Genomic DNA, 21,224 nt, shown 5'->3' on the forward strand with positions numbered 1-21,224 from the left:
TCTTTTGAGCCTTGTGTCTTAATGTTTGGTATTCCCATCTTTTAATTGAATTTTTTACACGAAAATTACATTTATACTTTCATTATCTAATTTATTTTAAAAACCCACAGAAAATAAAGAAATGTGGTTGAGTGATTAAGAAAAGGCAGTATGCCAGGCATGGTGACTGACACCTATAATTCCAACACTTGGGAGGCTGAGGCAAGAGGCTCGTGAGTTCAAAGCCAGCCTAGGCTACATAGAAAACACCGCCTCACACAAAACTAAAAACAGGCAATATGGTAGCTGTTGGAAACTAGATTACTTTTAAACTATGACCAACTATTGTTTTCTACAAGGCTTGTTACTGGGCCTCCTGTGACAGCACCTGCTTGTTTCTCATGCTGAGATATGTATATGCCTAGGTGTACTGCTTACGGACGTACTGCCCTGGAAATACTCAATTCTGTGGCAAGGTTTCTTTGTGTAGCCCTGACTGTTGTAGAACTTGCTCGGTAGACCAGGCTGACTTCCAACTCACAGAGATCCACCTGCCTCTGCCTTGTGAGTGCTGGGATTAAAGGTGTGCGCCACCAGCCGGGCAGTGGTGGCGCACGCCTTCAATCCCAGCACTCGGGAGGCAGAGCCAGGTGGATCTTTGTGAGTTCAAGGCCAGCCTGATCTACAGAGCGAGATCCAGGAAAGGCGCAAAGCTACACAGAGAAACCCTGTCTCAAAAAACCAAAAAAAAAAAAAAAAAAAAAAAAAAAAGGTGTGCACCACCACCACCCAGCTAAGGGTTTTTTCGAAGTGTGACTGTGTCTTACTAATAGCACACACGAGAGTGATGCTTAGCAAGTAGAGAATTAAGGCATCCTTACATGTGGCATCGTGAGTGAGGACATGGGTAGGGACCTGGAGTAGAGAGAGCCACAGTGTGATTCCTCCCCTCCCCTCCCCCTGCTGTCACCTCCTCTGACTCACACTTGGAGCCACTCTAGCACTTTAAAAATGTCCCAGAGCCCTTGGGTGCTGGCAAGGGACATCCTAGTCAGTGATTTTCAACCTCCCGCTTCAGTCTTGAGTGGACTGACGTGTATCTCCTCCTTGGTGATATTAAATCTCTAACACTCACAAGCCCCAGGACCATAAACAGGCCCTTGTCACCTGGTGTCAGCACCACAGTGAAGGGCGCTTTTAGCTGAATAGAGATGTGAACACCCAACGTATCTGCTTATAGACTTAGGAGGACTAGGACTACCCCAGAAACCTTGTCATGTGGTTCTCTGTGATAGTTTCTTTTTCTACGATGATATTTCATGCCACAGGAGTGGGGAAGGAATTAAAGGGTGTTATAAGCAGATGGCCTTGGGTCAGGTTGCAGTACTATACACTTCTAAGCCAGGCATGGCACACATCCATAATCCCAGTACTTGGGAGGCAGATTGCCACGAATCTGAGGCTAGCCAAGACTACAGTGAGACTGTCTCCAAATAAAACCCAAATCCTCACTTGGTAAAAGAGAAAAATCTGCTCAGGTTCCCTTTTCAAGGAAAGTTGTAAGGATGTATAGATGTTGGAAGTTGACCCCGTTGGCTTTACAGTTTGTAATAGTGTTTTATAATTTTATTTGTTCCCTCTTTTCTTAATTTTGATCCCCAGAGCATCTCATTCACCGATGGCTTGAGAACTTCTGCCTCCCTGTCTTCAGCAAATGCCTCCTTTTATGCACTCCCTGCTTCCTCTCTGTCCCCTCCTGGTGTACCCAGTGTGAAGGACAGCAGCAGCTCCCTTGTGGATCCCCAGGCTCCCTACATCAAGAGCACAGCAGCAGAGAAGAGCAGCAGAGCATCATCATCCGAAGGCCCCAGCATGCAGTCGGCCCATCTCCCTGGACCCCCTGTGCTCCAGCCTGGTCCAGGTGCCGGGATTTGTGGTGTTGTGAACAGCCATGGTTCTGCCTGTCCCAAAGGACAGAGTCTCAATGCTTTAGACCTAAACAAAGGGAGGGCCAGTAGGGGACTCAACGCTATTTGTAGATATGACAGTTGTGAGGATGAGCTTTCTGCAAGCTCCTTCTTGCCCAGCGGGGAGTACCAGGGTGGCCGGCAGTGCCTCAGAGGGACCCCTATTTTCACATTGACAAATGTGCAGCTGCAGGTGTCTGAAGAGTTCATAGATGATGACCCAGCAGACATCTCTTTCTTTGCTGGAGGCTCTGAGGCGTTTTCTTTCCCATACAGTTCTTTAGTCCTTCAGGAGTCCCTGTTACCTGTCCAGTCCACTGGGTCCCCTGCCTTGTGTGGTCTGGATTCCTTCCAGCACCCAGAGTCTGCCCAGTCCAGTCCAGACAGATACTCTACTGAGGCAGTAGACATGAGTGTAGAAGATGATTTTGAATTTGGGGAAGGAAGTGACTTCAATGGCAATGTCCATCCCTCAGACACCTCAGAGCTGTTTGAGGTGAAGGCACAGGCCAGCCTGATGCAGAGCCTCTTGAGTCCTTCTGAAACTAGCTCCCTTAGGAACAACCAGTCTGATAACAGCTCCCTCAACAACATGCCACTGCATGGTGGCCTTTCTTTGCACACGTGCAGCTCAGCCAACCAGTCTGAGGCCAGCTCCATGGTGAACTTCCCTGCGTACTCAGTGCGCTCTGAGTCCAGCTCAGCCTTCCAGTTCTCCGACATTGTAGACCAGCTAGAGCAGCTCAGCTACCCGCCCACGACAGCTGAGGACTCGAGCAGCTCAGACACAGACTCGTGGGACTCGGAGGCGGAGGCACCCCTGGACACGAGCCTCTTCTTCAGTAACCCTTTTGCACAGACGGGCGGGGAGAGAGTCCCTTTCGGTTTTCAGCCCAGTTTAAAGAGTTCCACTCTAGGAAAGCAGATAGATAAAAACCCATCTTGACCCCTCTAGACTCCTTTATAAAGAGACCCTTCCCCCATTGGTGTAGTTACAGATCAGAATCCTTTGCTTCAGACATAGGAAGTGATTGAGTTCATGTAGATAGTCAGGGCTTTTTCTAGTTACAGTTAGATGATACTGTTTTGAATGTCAAGAGTTAAAACTTTCATTTGAAGTGATGTTAAAACTTACACATCACTCTAATATAGAGTATTTCCAGCCATTCCCTGTAGTGACTGATGAATTGGCCTCTGCAGCATTGGCTTTTTGACACCTGCTTTGAATTCAAGTAAAAACTGGTGCTATACATTTTCAATATTATGCAGTTCAGATTCCTGTTCATCTGTAATAGATTGGTATCATGCCCCTTGATGCTGCTTTTAAAATGACCCATGCTTCCTGTGACCAGTTAGCATGAGGTTTTGTTTAGTTTGTGCAGTCAGTACAGGGTATGACATCTCTGTAGAATGCCTTGATAGCATCCTAACACAGGAAGGACAGTGGAGACGATAGCCTTCTGGATGCAGGGGTGGCCCTCCTGGGACTTCACTGGTGCCACCAGCCTCTCCTTATTACTGACTTGAGACCAAGGCCATGCTGTGTTTAGAGTGGGCTGGCAGGGGCACTGGTCTAAAAGCCGCTGTGAAAGTGTGAAATGCCTTGCTCCCTTCTGTTCATCCTAGTTACAGGTGCAGTAGGTACTATGGTTGCAGTCGAGCAGAGCCAGACCCACAAGTGAGCTTTGAAGGTCCTAGTATAAGCCGGTGCAGGAGAGTTGTTTCTTTTACTGACGTAGCAAGCTGTTTGTTTAAAGTGATAAGAACCTAAGAAGTGCCTCAGAACGTACAAGAGCTTGAGTCTTCTCTCTAGGAGTGGTGTTGGCTTGCATCAGGTGGTCTGTAATACACATTGCTGGCTGTTTCCTGTAGATACTATCGCAAACCCGGCTCTGCCCCAAAGCAGCGGGAGGGACCAGTGCTCAGGTAGCCCTGATTGATGCTGTGCGGAGGACTACATGTTTCAGAGCACTCTGAAGGGCAGGACTGATGTTCATGGTTCAGACAAGATAAGCCGCTGACATGAGACCCGGGACCTCCTAAGTGCTGGGCTGAAGCCAGCCCTGGCCACACTTGGGTATGCTTGTCCCGCCCACAGGCCCACAGGCCCACAGGCCCACAGGCCCACAGGCCCACAGGTGACAGGTTTATTGGTATGGTTTGGTTGGTTGCTTTGGTGGTGGTCCTTTGTGATCTTATCTAGCAATGCAATATACACTGAAAGTTTCGTTTTCTTATCAAAATGTCCTGTGGAAATCACTTTTTTCTGGCGTGAACCCAGGTTCTTGAGCATGTTAGGCCAGTGCTTTATCCCTGAGGTCGTCCCCAGCCTCCTTTGTGAGACTTCTGGCTTTGTGCTGGTCTTTGGGGCACCACGGGCCTCTGTCTTTTCTTGTTATATTGGACAGATTCTAGCAAGGAGTTTGTGACTAAATGTTCCCTGATTTTTTTTCCTTTTGGTTTTTGTGACAAGGTCTTAATGTGTAGTCCATGCTGACCTAGAACTCATATAGCCCAAGCTAGCCTTGAACTCATGGCAGTCTACCTGTCTCAACCTCCCAAATGCTGGGAATACAGACTACACCCAGCCATAAGTTTCTTTTTTGTAACTCCCTTAGACTTGTATACTGCAGTCTCCTTCTTTGCCAGCCCACCAATCAGTGCTTGCTGTGTGTTTAGTACTGTTTATTCTGTCTCCGGTTCTTAGAGGTGGGGTGCCGCTTTCCATGCATACAAGGTATCACTGCTTAGAGCAGAACTGCTTAAGACAGTTGGTTTCTCCCAGTGTATGATTCCCAAAGTCAGCCTTGGATTTGTGTCACCTTTTGAATGTTGTTCTTGAACCTTGGTGTTCATGTGGTTGAGGAAGACTACTGTGTTCCCTCACTGTCGCTTGGCCAGGGTACTCGTTCATGCTGTGAAGCAACAAACTTGTCATCTTTGAGTTTTGGCTGGTTGGTTGGTTTTTTGTTTTTGTTTTTGTTTTTGTTTTTGTTTCGGTTTTTTTTGAGACCCTCGTATCCCAGGCTATCTAGCCAAAGATATCTTGACCTTCTACCTCCACGTCTAGAACGCTGGGATTAGATGTATGCTGTACCACATCCAGTTCTTGAGTGCTGAGGGTTGAACTCGGTACTCATTTGTTTTTTAAGCAAGCCCACCCTCGTATCTGGGCCGCAGGTCCGGTGTGGAAGGGGTGGAGCCCTCTCTACTACCAGGCTGGGGTGACTATGTCATGGCAAAGCTGTGCTGAGGGAAGGGGTTGTTCCCATCAGACAGACAAGGACCTCCTCCGGGTCAGTTTGTCACACTGTCCCCTTGGAGAGTCTCGATGAATTCTGTTGTCACCATCTGCTGTTAGGGCCTCCTATAGAGTGGGGTTTGTTGTTTTGTATTTGTACTAATGGAACCTCACTTTCTGTAGATAATTCTTTCATTTGGGGGGTGGGGGTGTTTTCAGAATATACAAAAACTAGAAAAGAGGTATAATAAGCCTGTTCTGTCCCGTTCAGTCCCCGCCCACATCAGCATTGCTGGTGTTTGGCCACACCCATTCTCTCTTTTCTCCTAGTTAGTTTGCAGTGCTAGAGATTGAACCTGAGCTCTTTGCTGGTCAGGCAAGCACTCTGCCTGCCCCAGACTCTGTCCCATTCTTCTCTTTACTTCTTACTAAGCTGCCCAGGCAGGCCTTGGACTTCTGTGATCTTGCCTTAGCCTCTAGAGTGTTGAGATTATAGGTATTTACGCTCATCCTTGCCTTTTCTGACTGGGGGATGTAGCTCTTTGAAGAATCCCCTGGAGTGCTTATTATACCTTTCCTGAGCATTCTGAACGTGCCTGTGAAACAGAAGGTACAGTCTGACATGAGCCTACTCACTCATTATTGTATAAAATGATAGTTCCCTGGTATCACCTGAGGCGAGAACACACTTAAATTACCCAGTTATCTTCAAAGTGCTGGGCATGGTGGCCCATCTGCAATCCTAGCATTTTGGAAGTAGAGGAGAGAAGCTCTTGAGTTTAAGGCCAGCCCGGGCTACACAGTGAGATTCCTGTCTCAACAGTCATAAGCCAGTTAGTGTTTGAACTGTTCAAGTCAGGACACAGACAGGATCTGCTTTCTGTGTCTGCCTGTCTGACGTTTCAATCAGAATATCCTACCCCTTACTTTTAGCCTGTGCCTTGTAGGGAAAGTCAGCCTAGTGATACTGCCTAGGTCCCAAAGCCTGGACTGGCACCCAGGAGGCCAGCCACATATACCAGTTTCCATAGCCCCACATGACCACCAGTGGGAAAGGGGGCAAGACAGCTTTGGTACGAGCCTGGCATCCGAGGTGCTCTATGGATAACACTAGTGAAGGGCCACTTTTTGGCATAATTTGGAGAAACTTCAGACAACTTTCTTTTAATAGAGTATTGATAATGCATCAGCTGTGCCTTCTTCTAAGTTCCTGTTCACGCTTGTGCTGACCTTCCCCTTCCCTGTCAGTCACAGTGGGCAGGCGCTCAGACCTAGGACCAAAGGATGCCAGAGCCAGTCACAAATTACGCCTCTCCTGCTCTGGAGCTACAGTGGTACTCTCACTTTAGGAGAAGGTATGGTTTGACCTGAAGCCACTGAACCCAGAGTGAGCATTGAGCCTTTCTGTGGTTTGCCTGCCTGTGTTGGCCAGTGGCTCCAGCCTGGGGATGTGGCCCATATGACCAGTAACTGTTCAGATGCAGAGACTGAGGGAGGTGAGTTCAGAGCCTTGAGTAGCATGTCCTAGTCGGGAATAGCTCTTCAGAGTGAGTAGACAAAAGTTCTACAGTGTTCTACAGTGCTCTCAGTCTGTTGGTTTCCTTAGTGATGTCCAGAACCTTCTTAAAAGAAATAGTTCTCCACCCTGGATAGGCCCTGTCAAGGCTGTCCTGGTGACAGTTAGGGTGAGTAGAAGGGAGACCTAGGTAGAGAGCTGTCCAAGCCAGTGTGTCCATGCAGAAAGGTAACAGTGGTCAGGTCTGTCCACGCAGATAATAGGTCTGTGTGTCAGTGTCGGTAGGGGACAAGACTCCATGGCTGTCCCCTGCAGTACAAGGCCACCATCAAGCAGTATCTGTTCTAACCATTAAGTCCACCACTAACAATGTACTCTGCTTTAGATACATTTTTATTAGTTATCAAGTCTATTTTTGTATTTAAGATCCCAAAGTCTCGGCCTTTTATATAAGCCACTATGAATATTTGAAGACTAACAACATGATTACACGGTAGCAAGATTGTTTATATTAGAGATGTGCAATGTTCTGCACTGCATATCCTTGATCCATTAGGTAATGTTTGTGCCTTTTCATATGGCAGAGACATTGTCTGAGTCTGGCATTAGATTAGAATGCCCTGTTTTCATTAGCACTTGTGTTTTATTTAGTACGAATGACCAAGGGATGGCCACTAGCACGTTCAGGAATGTAACATGAAAACCATTGACATGCCCAGTGAGTCCATCCTTTCTGATAGTTTTAGTACACAGGTATGTTTTCATTTTTTCATGCACTCTCCCCTGTTCTGCCTGAGTAGTAATTATATTGTATCACCCACACTGTGGTTATAATAACACAGCGATGTGCACACATTCATTCTTAACTCTTACGTGTTTATGTGCCAGTTGATACTGATAGGTACTGTATATCTTCAAGGTACACTTCTTCCCTCCAGTTCATAGAACAGCAGAAAGTCCTTTACGAGAACGGTTACTTCGTAGTCAGTGTTAGTACTCAGTAGTTAATGTTTGTTCTGAAGTCCGTGGAACTGCATCTGCTGTGGCCTCACTTTGGCTCTTGTCTCGGGGCTGCATAGACAAAAGACACTGTCACAGGTGGCGGCCGTTGTCACCTCCTTCCCTGCAGTGGCCCATTCCACAGTGTCCACTGGTGCACAAGGCTCTGTCTTTGGATGAAAGCATTTGCATTCATTCTTCTAGGGAATGAGGAGAAGTGGAGCTGGGATTTCTCTATGCATTCAAACTTTGATGCTTTAAAGAGACGTTTCTGTTGTCTGTTTGTGGTACTTATAAAATTTGTTTTCCATGGAAATTTATAAATTTGCAGATATGTACTGACAATTTTTAATTGTTTATTCAATAAAATGAGGAAATATTTACTATGAATTTTTAAATGGGCTTTTTAGCTTTCTTTCCCTCTACTTAAGAGTTTTGATTTATATAGATTACAGATTATTTCACATATTAAATTAATCCTTGAAATAAGTGCATATTTATGCAACCCTTCACCAAACGTAGATTACATAAATTGTCTCACTATGGGTATGAGTAGTGACATCTGTGTTGAAGGCCAGCGGTTGGGGGGGGCATCTTGCTTTCTCTGTCTTAGCACTCTTTCAATACCTTTCTGTGTTGTCTGGTGTGGTTAACATGGCCAGTGTGGCAGAGGAGGTAGAGGAGCCGCTGGAGTGTGCTTAGACCATGGATACCACACTTGAAGGTGCAAGCCTCACGCTGCCACCTTGAGAGTGCACACCACAGACACATGCTTTACTCTGCGCAGACAGTGCTGCTAACTCTTAAAGCTGAGCACCAGGACATATTTTTCAGTTTGTTCCCATGGGCTAGAACCTCCCAGTGGTGTAGGGAGGAGGGCTGTCCTGGAGCGCAGTACTCCCCAGAGCTCAGCAATCTCATGCAGGTTTTGCTCCAGCTACGAATTTGAACTTCCTGGTCATCCAACAGAGGTTTTCTGCTGCTTGCTTAGAGGTCCATACTTCTCTGGCCTCTTGTATCCTTGGGGGCTCGAGGACCCTGTTTCCACCTTCGGGGCAGCAATGGCCAGAAACACGCTGAGCACCTTAATTCTTTGAGGTGCTGGGGGTGCAGAGCCACAGGTCCAGGCACCAGTGATTAGCTGGCACCTGTGACTGGAGTGGGAGGCACATAGGCCCCAGAGCCCAGCATCCGTGTGTCTCCACAGAGCAGTGGCCGGGACAACAGCACTTCTAGGAGACAGCCCATGGTGCAGTCACCTCTCACACAAAAGAGGCTAGTGGCAGAAACTCAGGTCTCTTTCACACAGGCCTGCTCCCTGCTGACACATGACTGTCAGCACCTGCTGCACATGAACGACGTACTGGCTCTAGTGTGGGGGTCTACAGGGAGAAAACTGGTGATAAGTGAGCTGCTGAGCTCCAACTCGGGGCTTTGTGTGTCATCTGACCTGAGTTAACGCCATCCAATGGAGATGGTAAAACCAGCAAGGTCCTTACATTTTTTAACTCTGCCACTTCTGTCTGTCTGCCTGCCTGCCTGCCTGCCTATCTATCTATCTATCTATCTATCTATCTATCTATCTATCTATCTATCTATCTATCGGTGTTTTGAGACAGGGTTTCTCGGTGTAACCACTTTGGCTGTCCTGGAACTCACTCCATAGCCCAGGCTAGGCTTAAACTCACAGAGATCCGCCTGCCTCTGCCTCCCAAGTGCTTGTATTAAAGGCGTGCGCCACCGCCGCCACCTGGCAAACTGCCCCTTCCAATGAGGGCCACTCTGTAGACTCACTATATTTGACTTGTTGCAGGCTCTAAAGGTTTTAGGCAAAAGTGTGTTTTGGGGTTTGGACCTCATTGTGCATGTTAGGTAAATGTTCTACCACTAAGCTATACCCCTAACCTCCAGGAAATCATTCTATTAAAACAAAACTATCAAAGTCCGTGTGCAAAGTAAACCACATAACCTGACAGTGCTGTGCCTCTTCTCCCCCTCCTCCCCGTCCCTCCCCTCTATCCTTCTCCCTCCTCCCTCCCTCCCTTTTCCCTCTTCCTCAATGAAATTAAAGAACTTGAGTTGCTGTTTTGTGCAGTGTTAAGCTACAGGAGAGTCAGCCTCAGGCTCGGCTCCCACTGCCTCCCCCTGGGTGCACTTGCCGGGACATTCTACCGTGTCACGGTGGGAACTCTGACCTTGTACAAGTTGGCCATAGGATCACCAGTTCTTTGTTGGAATTCACTTGCTTATCCAGGTAATGATTCTCACTGAAGCCACACAAGTGGGCGTGTCTTCTGTCTGTGGCCAGTGTCTCCAGCGCTAGAAAAACACCCTTCTTCCCAAGCGGAGCACGCCTTCAGCCCACTCTCTGTGGCTTCAGTCTGATTTCTTGACAGCCTGAGGAAGGTCTAGCTACCTCAGTGGCTTGGCAGCTTTATCAGTTTCTCTCCAGGTCCCTCTTCTTGTGAGATTCCGGTGAGCAAAGTTCAGAGTCACACACTGTCCTACTGCAGAATAGGTTGACACCAGAACTGTGAAGTTCCAGGTTGATCTGGCAGTTGGTGGTGGCTCCCAAGTCCTGGTAGGGGGTCTGGCACCCCTGCACGGGGAGATTGAGCATCATGGTGTGATTCTGAGAAGGCTGCTGCAGCAGCTGGAGTCCGCCAGGGTGCCTGAGGACGCTGTGAGGAGGGGCAGAGGGCTGCCAGCTCTGAGCAGTCGGCCTGTGGAGCTGAACCACTGGTATGCTCTGAGCAACCGTTGAACCGTAAGCCATAGTGACCATGAGGGAAGAATGTCCTTGTCTTCCTTATTTCCTTATCAAGACAGGGAGGCACTATTAATCATTTCTCCACCTTCCACTTGTTTTTAAACTAGATTCTGTTTGTGAAGAGAATCATGACACTGGCCCGGTAGCAAAGCCGGAAACAAGGTCTTTGAACTCATCAAATGCACATTTACCTGTTTGCATTATGTAGTCAGTTCTGTGGGTTTTCCCCCTTCTTTTTCTTTCTGAAACTGACAGTCTACTATTCAAGCCATATTTTCTCTTCCTTGTGCTTCTGACACCCAAATTAACCTTCAATTTGACCTTCAATTTTGCTGAATAGGATCTGACCCTCTGCTATGAGGCAAATATGTTCAAGACTGTTTTTATTAAAGAATTCCTAAAAAGAGAACTTAAAGGTATGAAATAAAAGTTTATTTTCTTTTCTCTCTAAATGTGAAGTTCTTTTTCATCATCTTTCATCTCTAGTTAGATGAACAAAAACAATTGTCTTGAAGGAAAAAAATGAAGGTAAGCACAAAAGAATTATACTGCCTGTTAAATAATATTACAAAAATTATCAGATGTGTTTTGAGTAGTTTTAAGAGATAAACCACCTCCCAGGAATGCTCACTGTTGACAGTTTGAAATAAGCGTTAAATACCCTGTGAAGGCAAGCGTGTAACTCGCAGCTCTGAGAATGTGTTAAATGACTCCCCCACACAGCCCGTGCAACGGTCTCTCCCAGTGGACAGCAGGATCTGCCCCCTCAGAAATGTAGAGTTCGTAGCTGCTCTTTCTACTTCTCAATCTCAGGAAACTCAGTTTGAGAACTGAAGAATCCCTTCCCTACAGCTAAAAAAAGTTGATCCTTCACACTGTAGTAGGAGGGTTAAATGTTCTCTGAGTGTAGGCATATTCATCAAGGGCTGAGGATGAATGAGTTTTATAATAGGGACTCCTGTGGCTCAGAGCAGTTCACTCTCTGCTTTTTATTAGAGGACCTTGGGTGTTTCTGCAAATACATAAGATTGACTCTGTAGTAGAATGTCAGTTAGCGTGAAACATTCTATAGCACTTAAAACTGTTCTTAAGACAGCTTTAGCCATGCATTTAAATATGTCTTTTTACACCTGCAATTCCAGTACTCAGGAAGTGGAATCAGGAAGATCAGGGAGTTTTGAGGGTAGCCTGAGCCACGTATGGAGCCTGTCTACAAAACAAAACAAAAATATGTCTTAGTCATGTGGAGAGGATTTTTCATGGAAGAACCATCAGGCCAATTGTCTTTTATGTCAAGGAACACCGAGTCACTGAAACTGAGTGGCCCTGACTCCATTGCTGTCTTTATCAATTCTGGAAAGCACACTGGCTAGCTACTCCTTCATACACACACACACACACACACACACACACACACACACACACACACACGCACACACACTATATATATGTGTGTGTATATATATGTATACACACACACACAATGGTGGCTCCAGCTGAAAGTGTGTTCCAGGGACAGATGCTGCTGTGCTAATGGAGCTCAGAGGATCTACCACAGTCCCACTGAGAAGAGTTACATGTTTATTGCCAGTTGACAGAATATCTCCTCGTAGTTTTTGGTAGAGTAGTGGCAGTGGTAGTAGCGGTGTGTGTGTGTGTGTGTGTGTGTGTGTGTGTGTGTGTGTGTGTGTGTTTGCTGGGGGTCAAATTGAGGCCCCTCACGTGTTGGAGAAGTACCCTTCCACTAAGTCCCAGATTATTTAACATTATCATGTGATCTTTATCTGTATAATTTCAAGAATGATTTGGACATTTTTCTCTAACAGGTTTAACTGTAAACAAAATATTTAAGGGTACCTTGTGGTACATTTTAAGATAATTCACTAAATTTTGAGTTGATAACTTTTTTGTAATATAGAAAATATATACAGTGATGATACCAAGTGATTTTTAACCTCCATAAAGCCAAAAGTCGCTTACACTAACCCTAATCCATCCCGAAGCCGAGTCTCCCTTCTTCATAGGGTTCTTACTAAAGGCTGGATGTTGGCAGTTGCGCCTCCTGCCTTAATGGCTCTTTCCCTCACACTGGCAGTACACTGTTTGCCAAACCTACTGGCATCCTCAGAGTGCATCATTCGACGGTGCCTCAAGTACCCATTTCTGCATGCTCTGCCCCTCCCGCTACTAAAAATTAAAGTCCAATTTTGTGGCAACCTAAAAAAGATTTATTTTTATTTTATGCTTATGAATATTTTGCCTGTATGTATGTCTATGCACTGCATGCACACGTGATGCCCACAGAGGTCAGAATAAGGCATCAGATCCACTGGAACTGGAGTTACAGATGGGTTTTGAGCTGCCATATGGGTGCTGGGAACCAAACCTGAGTCCTCTGGAAGAGCAGCAAATGCTCTTAACCACTTACCCAGCCAGCCAGCCTCTGTGAGAACCTTTTCTGTTTTGGGGGATGGGGAGTGTGTTTTGTTTTATTTTGAGCTGGGGTTTGCTGTGTAGCCCAGCTAGCTTATAAATTGTTAGGATTGCAGGCCGGCCTGTGCTCTATATTACTTTGTGTTCCAGAAACTTTTTGATAATTGTCCATTAGAACTTGCTCTAGACTTCATATCTTCAAGTGAGGAACAGTAAAGTCATAGGTAAAAGTGGTCTCTTTTTTTGTTTCGTTTTTTTGGGGGGGGTTGTTTTTTTGTTGTATTGGTTTTTTGAGACAGGGTTTCTCTATGTAGCCCTAGCTGTCCTGGAACTCACTCTGTAGACCAGGCTGGCCTTCAACTCAGAGATCCGCCTGCCTCAGCCTCCTGAGTGCTGGGATTAAAGGCACATGCCTGGCTGTAAAGTGGTGGTCTTTGACATATTTTTCATAATTGGATGTAAAGCATCACAACTACTCTATTTTAAACAGTGTAGTTGTAAAATGTAAGTTATTCATAGCTTCTAGATTTCCTCTGAATTTTAATTTTCTAAAAGGACTTCATGCAGTTCTGAGCTACCAGTGACAAAGATTTTGGAGCATCAACCTTAAATAGTACGTCTTTGGGATGTACTCAACATAGAGAAACCCACAATTCAGGGGAGCACAGAGAGTCGGCTCCACTTTGGTCCCCACAAAAGAGACAAAGATTGAAATGTGGTGGCAGCTATAATTTTTTTTATCATTAATGTTGTTTAGCATGTTTCAACTAAATCTGTAATAAAGCAAATTTTAATAAACTGGTTGTTAAACGTTTGTGTAGTAACATCGCCTAGGTTTCTATGTCAATAAATGTTTTCCCCTGCCTTCAGATATGACTTGTGAACAGTTCCAAAGCAGAGTTCTATGGGAGCGCTGCAGAGCATCCTTAACTCCCCAGCAGCAGGCGAGGGCCTTGCAGATCCCTGACTTTGTCAATGTGAAAATAAAAACCTCCTCTGCTCCAGCTTGCCACCCTGGAGGCTGCCCTGCCCGGGGGCTTGTGCCGGCCCTGTGAGTGGGGGCTCCATGCTACCTGTTCTCGTTTAGGAGCTTTACGTTAAACGCCAAGGTGTAGCCTTATAAACTGGTCACTATAGAGGACTTCACTTAAGGACTCTTAGCAGCGGAGACGAGGACCTCCCTTTGAAAGCAGTCATGGATGGAGTGAGGAAGCCCTGCTGTTATAGCATCCTCACAACCAGGGCTCCTAGGCTCTTAGTAATCATAGTGAGGAACAGTGACTTCAGAGTTAAAGTACTTTTCACCTGGAAATATGAGGTAAATTTCCATTTCAGTAGTTTCTAAATTTCAGTAGTTTCTAAACAGCGTTGAATTTCTCCTGTAAAATCCCATTTGGAGTATGGTACTGTCTGCCTGCAATCTGAACGTTCAGGATGTGGGAACAGGAGGATAAGGAGTTACGTAGTGAGTTTGAGGCCTGCCTGGGCTGAGACCCTGTCTCAAACAAAAATGCTGTTTTAAATGTATCTTTAAAATTTGGCATTTAATAATTGTTGCTTTCCCATAGAAAATTATAAGAATCCTTTGATAAGAAGTTAAGGAATGTTCTTTTTTTCTTTTTTAAAGTGTGACAGGATGTTACTTTGTAGCCCAGGCTGGCCTTAAATTCAAGGTGGTCCTGCTCAGCCTCCTAAGCAAATTTCAATATTATAAATTGTCAGATGCATTATGCCTCATCACTGGCCTCCTAGGAAGTTGGCTGAAAGTCTGATCTGTTGAAAAGCAAATACTGTTTTAATTAGTAAAGGAGTTAGGTATTAGTCTCTTGTTTTGGTAAGAGAAACTAACAGAAAAAATATTCTCATTAGTGAAAAGCCCAGCAGCTAGACAGAGAATGTGAACTGAGCAACTTTATGTAACCTAGCTTTTGAATAAATCAGGCTGAAAATTAGGTGTGCCTTCTCGGTGAGCAACGTGGTGATGTGTGTGTGTGCCATCCCTGGCCTCCATGGAGCCGTTTGCTTCAGGGTCCTGTGGTGTTTGATATACTCAGAAAGACACCCCTAGAATCCCAACCCGGGGCCACGAGGAGTCACACCGTGTGCTGGTCTCCGGTGCTGGGCAGATTAGCCGCCGCTGTTCCCTTTGGCGCCGTGTCTAGGACCGCGCATGACCCCACACATTCTCCATAGAGCCCGTTAACGGCACCAGGTTTGCAGTCTATGCGAGGGGCCAGCCTCACAGCTCTTCTCACTTTTTGCTCCACCCTACTTCATTCGTTTCTAGGCTTTTCTGTGGATAGTCCTCAGCCTTCTCCCTCCAGCCAGAAGAGCCAGCTGAGCCTGAGCCCTGAGCTTCAGGCCTCTCTGAGCACGGCTGAGCAGGGCTCATCCCCTGTTCTAAGCCCTGTCCTCAGTGGTGCTGGTACAGCCAGGATGGACAACCCAGAAGAGCAGAAACACAAGGTGGGCCACTCTTGAGACTGACCGTGCTGCCGGATGCATACCCTAACTGGGGAGCCCCCGGGTGGGCAGGAGAAGACTGCTCACACCCCATTGACCTGGTACAGATCATCTGAGACACTGTTACCCTTAGAACTCAGGGTTCCGTGCCCACGCATTCCCGTGTTTGTGTGCCAGGATGTTTTGGCATCCATGGTTTCCAAGTGTTCGGCTGGATCCCGAAGATAGGTGGGAAGGGGACAGGCCATTCCCTGCAGGGGCCCACTGCCTCTCCCCTTTGATTTAGTGCCCTACTGGTTCCTTCCTCTCTCCTTGCTTACAGCCAAGTGACTTGGAGATGCGGTTGCAAAAGGAAGGTTGGTTGGGGCTCAGGAAGATCTCATATGGGAGACTTCCTGGATGAGAAGGGGACCTGGCCAACATTGGAGATAGTGCCTGGAGTGGGAGGTCCTGGGCTTTGTGACAGGGCGTGACATGGTGTTCCTGTAGGTCTCTGTAGTGAGGGCACATTTTTAATATACAGTAGAGAATGAGCAAGCAGAAGATCCTACTTACTCATAGGTGCCAGGGACAACCAGTTCACTTTACGGTAGCCAACCTGGGGTTACATTTTGGTAGGCAATCAAACAATTACAGTCTGGGGGAGGGAATAGACCTATAACAGAAAGCCATTGCGATCTCTTAGGAGGCCACAGCAGGATGAAGTATGGTTTTGAGCATCAGCCAGGTGGGTAATAGGGGCTGAGCAGGTGGGACCTGTCTCAGGTGCCATCACAGAAAAGTGCCTTTCTTTTCTTTTTCTTTTTCTTTTTTTCTTCCCCTAAGACAGAGTTTCTCTGTGTAGCTTTGATGCCTTTCCTGGAACTCGCTCTGTAGACCAGGCTGGCCTCAAACTCACAAAGATCCACCTGCCTCTGCCTCCCGAGTGCTGGGATTAAAGGCGTGCACCACCACCGCCCGGGGAAAAGTGCCATTGTTTGCCATTCTTACAGCACCTGTGCCCCCTGTTTGTATTCGCTCTCTGTGGCTCCGGCAGAAACACCCGGGACATCGGTTTATGAAGACACAAGTTTTATTTTGTCGCACAGTGTCGGTGGGTTTAGCCCATGGAGAGGCGCTCTGCTGTTTGGGCCCTAGAGAAGCTGGTTTGGTGGGAGCTCCTGGTGGAACAGCCATTTAGTTCATGGCCAGGACATGAGAGAGAAGTGGGACTGCAGTCTCCTGAACCCTTTGGGGACATCCCTGCCCCCAGTGGGCCCAAAGAACTCCCACTGGGTCCCACCTGAAGTTCTCACATTTCCATAGTGCTAAATTAAGAGACCAAGGCTTTCAACGTGTCAGCCTTTCAGGAACAGTCCGAATCCAAACTCTAGCAAGATTCTAGCCTCATTATCCAGAGAATGGCAGGGCCTATGGGTCATTTGACACACCTTAGCAGGGAGGACAAGACCCATTTCCACATGGTGGGAGGCAGGCCACTCCTTCCTCTGTGCCCAGGTATCTCCCAGAACCCCATCTTGACTAGGAGAAGTCCTTTGAACAGAATGAGGGAGATGGTTACAAGGTGGCTATCCTGGAGGCGTGCAGGCGAGAGGTGGACTCCCAGGACTACAGATCAGCCTGCAGTGGGGTCACTTGTACTTCTTCAACCACTTCATGTTTGGCATGAACACAGTTGTCTTATGATCATTTTTATTTATTTTGGAAACTTAATAATCTATTTCACCATTTCCTTTTAACATTACCACATTACAAAAAAAAAGAAAAAGAAAAAGCTAGTTGACCTTCACCTGAGATAGTTGGGCTCACAGGGCGTAGCCCTAAGAGAAGGTGTCTGGTCATCATGATACACAACCTGAGAATGAACCTGAGAACAAGAACCGTCCTAGGCCCTGTGTGGAAAGGTCACCTCTAGCCTTCACAGATGCATGCTCTCCAGGAGGTGGCAGCCTCCTCAGCAAAGAGGGACATCTACAGCAGCCCTTTGAGATTCAGCTCTGGTCTGGCAACTGTACAGTCCCGAATATCTAAGTCTGCCTAATAAAGGCAGTATCAAGCATAGCTAAGCTCCTTGGGTGGCACAGATGGTCCAGGGCATCACAGGCCCCCCAGGGGCACTGAGCCAGAAGTAGCTGGGGTCTGACCTGAAGGTCGTTTTCTACCAGAGTCTCCTACTGTTCCAACTCTGTGAACCAAAGCCACTGATGACTCTCCTGAAGTCATTTGGTTGCACATAGAGGCATGAGTTAGAGATGTACCACCCAATCCATGCCCAGGCCTGCTCAAGCCTTTGTCTAGCTGCTCGGGTGTGTGGAAGAACAAGGAAAGGATGGCCCTCCAAGCCTGCTGGTGGGAGCCAGCCTGTTTTCTTTTGTTCCACTGTCTTCTACTTGGTGCAGTTATTTTTTTAAAGATTTATTTATTTATTTATTTATTTATTTATTTATTTATTTATTTATTTATTTATTACGCAACATTCTGCCTCCATGTATCCTGCACACCAGAAGAGGGCACCAGATCTCATTACAGATAGTTGTGAGCCACCATTTGGTTGCTGGGAATTGAACTCAGGACCTCTGGAAGAGCAACCAGTTCTTTTAACTTCTGAGCCATCTCTCCAGCCCTTGATGCAATTTTTTTTAAAAAAAGATTTATTTATTATGTATACAGTATTTTGTCTGCATGAATGCCTGCAGGCCAGAAGAGGGCACCAAATTTCATTACAGATGGTTGTGAGCCACTATGTGGTTGCAGGGAATTGAACTCAGGACCTCTGGAAGAACAACCAGTGCTCTTAACCACTAAGCCATCTCTCCAGCCCTTGATGCAACTTTTTAATTGTATTTTATATATATGAGTGTTTTGCTTGTGTATGCATATGTGTACCACATGCATACAGTGACCACTGAGGCAAGAAGAGAGCATCAGATCCCCTGCAAATGGAATTACAGTGGTTGTGAGCCACCGTGTAGATGCTGGGAATTGAACTGGAGTCCTCTGGAAGAACAGCCAGTGCTCTTAATCACTGAGCTGTTTCTCTGGCCTCACTTAGTGCTTTTCCCCCCACTTCCTTTTTTAAAAGAGGTCGCTAAAGATCGAGTATTCTGAAGTCAGGATTGCCAAAAGACAGCAGAAGCATCCTGTGTTGTGTTGTGTGGGTGTGAGAGTTGGCGCTATCCTGTGGTAACAGGGGTGAAGAAGGGCAGATGGTGCTGTCCCTCTGGGCTGGCCCCATCACCATCCATCCATCTCTGGCCAGCAGGTCAGCTTGCTCGGCTTTGATTTGGTCGTTCTAGAACAGGGCAGGGCAGTTGGTGCTTGCCGCCATCAGTGGCTCCTGCAGAGTCTTCAGTGATGCTCTTGGGACTGTGCTCTGGCACATTTCCTATCACACAGTGAAGAGCTGGTCTGGGGCTCTGGACCTGGTTTCTATAGCACATGCAGAGTTAGGATGGGCTTTTGGGTTTCAGACAAAGATAATTGCCATTAAGAGGCCGTCTTCCCTGACCTGTTTATCCCAGGCCAAGGCCAGAAGTGTGCAAAACGAGCAACCAGAACCTCTGTCCTGTTGTGAGGAAGGCTGGAGCCGCCCAGCTCTCACTGCTGAAAGTTCATGACATACGTATGTCAAGTCTGGGAGATAAGACTTCTTTAAAAAGATGTCATTGGATTTGAATTTTTTTAAAAATGCTTTATGGCACACACAAAAAATGTGGAAGGTTGTAAAAATAAGTGAGCTGTTCTGCTGGGGAAAGGGCCACACTCCGGGAACAGCATGAAGATACCAAGGGGTAGAACCAGGGACCCAGACTATCACAGTTGCTCCCAATCATTTGAGAAGAGCTGATGGAGAAGTTGCACATGACTTCTGGGGAGACTATGGCAGAACTTGGCTCTGAAGGATGGCATCAGAATGCATTACAGTGGTGTGTCTCTCTGACGGGTGGAAGGCACTACATTCCATGGGCTCAAAGACACCTAAGATGAGCACACCTCATTACTCCTTTATTCTAGGGACTGTGAGAGAACACTGCAGTCTGTCTTGAACTAAATCAGGGCACAGAAGAGATGTGGTCCCCAAACATGGGCCTCTGGTGGGGTCACCTTGGCCCCTGCTTCTCCTTGTGCAGCCTGTGAAGCATGTTGCAGGCTAGCATGGTGCTTCCTCCCGGACTGCCTCAGCCTTCCCACCTCTGGTGGTGAGCGCTGATCCTTCCCTTGGCTTAGGTCAGAATTCACTGCGGTCATTCTTGCAGCTTCTGTCGATCACACATCACATTCACGCCCGCACCATCTCAATGGACTTGTCCAAAGGCCTCTTGAGACTCCCGCCTGCCTCTCCAGGTCTGCTTGCATCCTGCATGCATGCATGCCACAGTGCATTCACGTTGACCCCAAACACTCCAAAGCACCAGAGGTCGGATGGCTTTCTTTCGTCCCCCTTTTACTATCCCACATCAGTTTCTGTGCTTGACATTTGTCCTGTTTGCTGGCCCACTCTACCCATTCCATGTGAGAGACCTGGTCACAGTCTTTGCAGGCTTCAGCCCTTTCCACCTTCATGCTCCATGACAGTGCTCTGCCATGACTTGCAGCCCCTCATTGACTGGGAATGTCGCCTTGCACGCTAGACAGACACAGCCCTGACGGAGATCGCTCAGCTCCTTAGACGGGTCCATCTCAGGTCCAGTACTAGCAAGCACAAGGGAAGCCACTGAAAGCCGAGCCTGGAGTTGGACCTGGGGTCTGCGTCCACATTCAGGAAGTGTATCGGCCAGCTCAGCACCTTGTCATAGGCACACTCAGAATACACACTCGTAGTTTTTGTTGTTGTTACTTTTATGAGGTAAGTTTAATTGTTTTAATTTAAAATTTTTTTTTATGCTGAGCCATATCTCTAGCCCAAATTTAATTATTTTAATTGCATACATGTTTTTATTTATTCTTATTTTATGTTTCTGTGTATTTTGCCTGCATGTATATATGTGTATGTACATATATGTACATGCAGTGCCCACAGAGGCCATCAGCTTCTCCTGAGACTAGAGTCCTAGGTGGTTGTCTGCCACCATGTGAGTGCTGGGATTTGAACCTGGTCCTCTGGAAGAGCAGCCAGGGCTCTTAACCACAGCGCCATCTCTCCAGCCTTTAATCACATACATACCTGTTTAACATACACACTATGTATGTTAAACATATACATTCTGTATCTTTTAACCAGCTTCATCAATGGCAATGATAGAGGAACATAATTTCATCACAAAACCGGTAATAAACCTCAGTTCTGTTTTACATATATTAATATTTGAATAGCAATTATTTTCTCCAAAGAATAACATATAATGAGGGCAAAATGTGGAGAGAAATGTTAGCTGGGCTTAATTGGATGTGTTTACTTACAAGTAAATCTCCAGGCTAGAGAGATGGCTATGTAGTTAAGAGTCCTTGCTGGTCCTGCAGAGGACTTGGATTCAGTTTCCAGCACCTACATCAGGAGGTTCACAACCACTTGTAACTGAAATCCAGTGACCTCTTCTAGCCTCTGCAGGCACTTGTACATCAGCACACAAACATACATTGAGCCATACACATGTACAAATAAAGTCTCTGTTTTACAGTCAATCCCTTTAGGAATTATGGCAGGAATTTCCAAAATGCGGTTTGCTTGAGCAGAGCATGTTACAAACCTCAGGCTCTCCCTGGATGTGAAGGAAGTGTCCCCCAGAAGTGCCCTCACGGTTCTCTCTGCCTCTTTCAGCACATACCAGAAGACGAGGCCTATTTCATAGCCAAGGAGATTCTCGCTACAGAACGAACATATCTGAAGGATTTAGAAGTTATTACTGTGGTATGAAA

General features: G+C 46.6%; 1 protein-coding gene across 2 annotated transcripts in view; it reads left to right on the plus strand.

Moving 5' to 3' along the window:
- The window catches only part of Farp2 (FERM, ARH/RhoGEF and pleckstrin domain protein 2), a 104,299-nt gene that overhangs the window by 58,013 nt on the left and 25,062 nt on the right, over positions 1–21,224 (plus strand). For both annotated transcript variants that reach the window (XM_059278625.1, XM_059278624.1), the window contains exons 13-15: positions 1,642–1,900; positions 15,193–15,371; positions 21,127–21,216. In XM_059278625.1, the coding sequence (XP_059134608.1) occupies positions 1,642–1,900; positions 15,193–15,371; positions 21,127–21,216 (528 nt within the window). The remainder of the gene's footprint in view (positions 1–1,641; positions 1,901–15,192; positions 15,372–21,126; positions 21,217–21,224) is intronic.

This window comes from Peromyscus eremicus, chromosome 13, assembly GCF_949786415.1.
Source record: "Peromyscus eremicus chromosome 13, PerEre_H2_v1, whole genome shotgun sequence".
In the NCBI taxonomy this organism is placed as follows: domain Eukaryota; kingdom Metazoa; phylum Chordata; class Mammalia; order Rodentia; family Cricetidae; genus Peromyscus; species Peromyscus eremicus.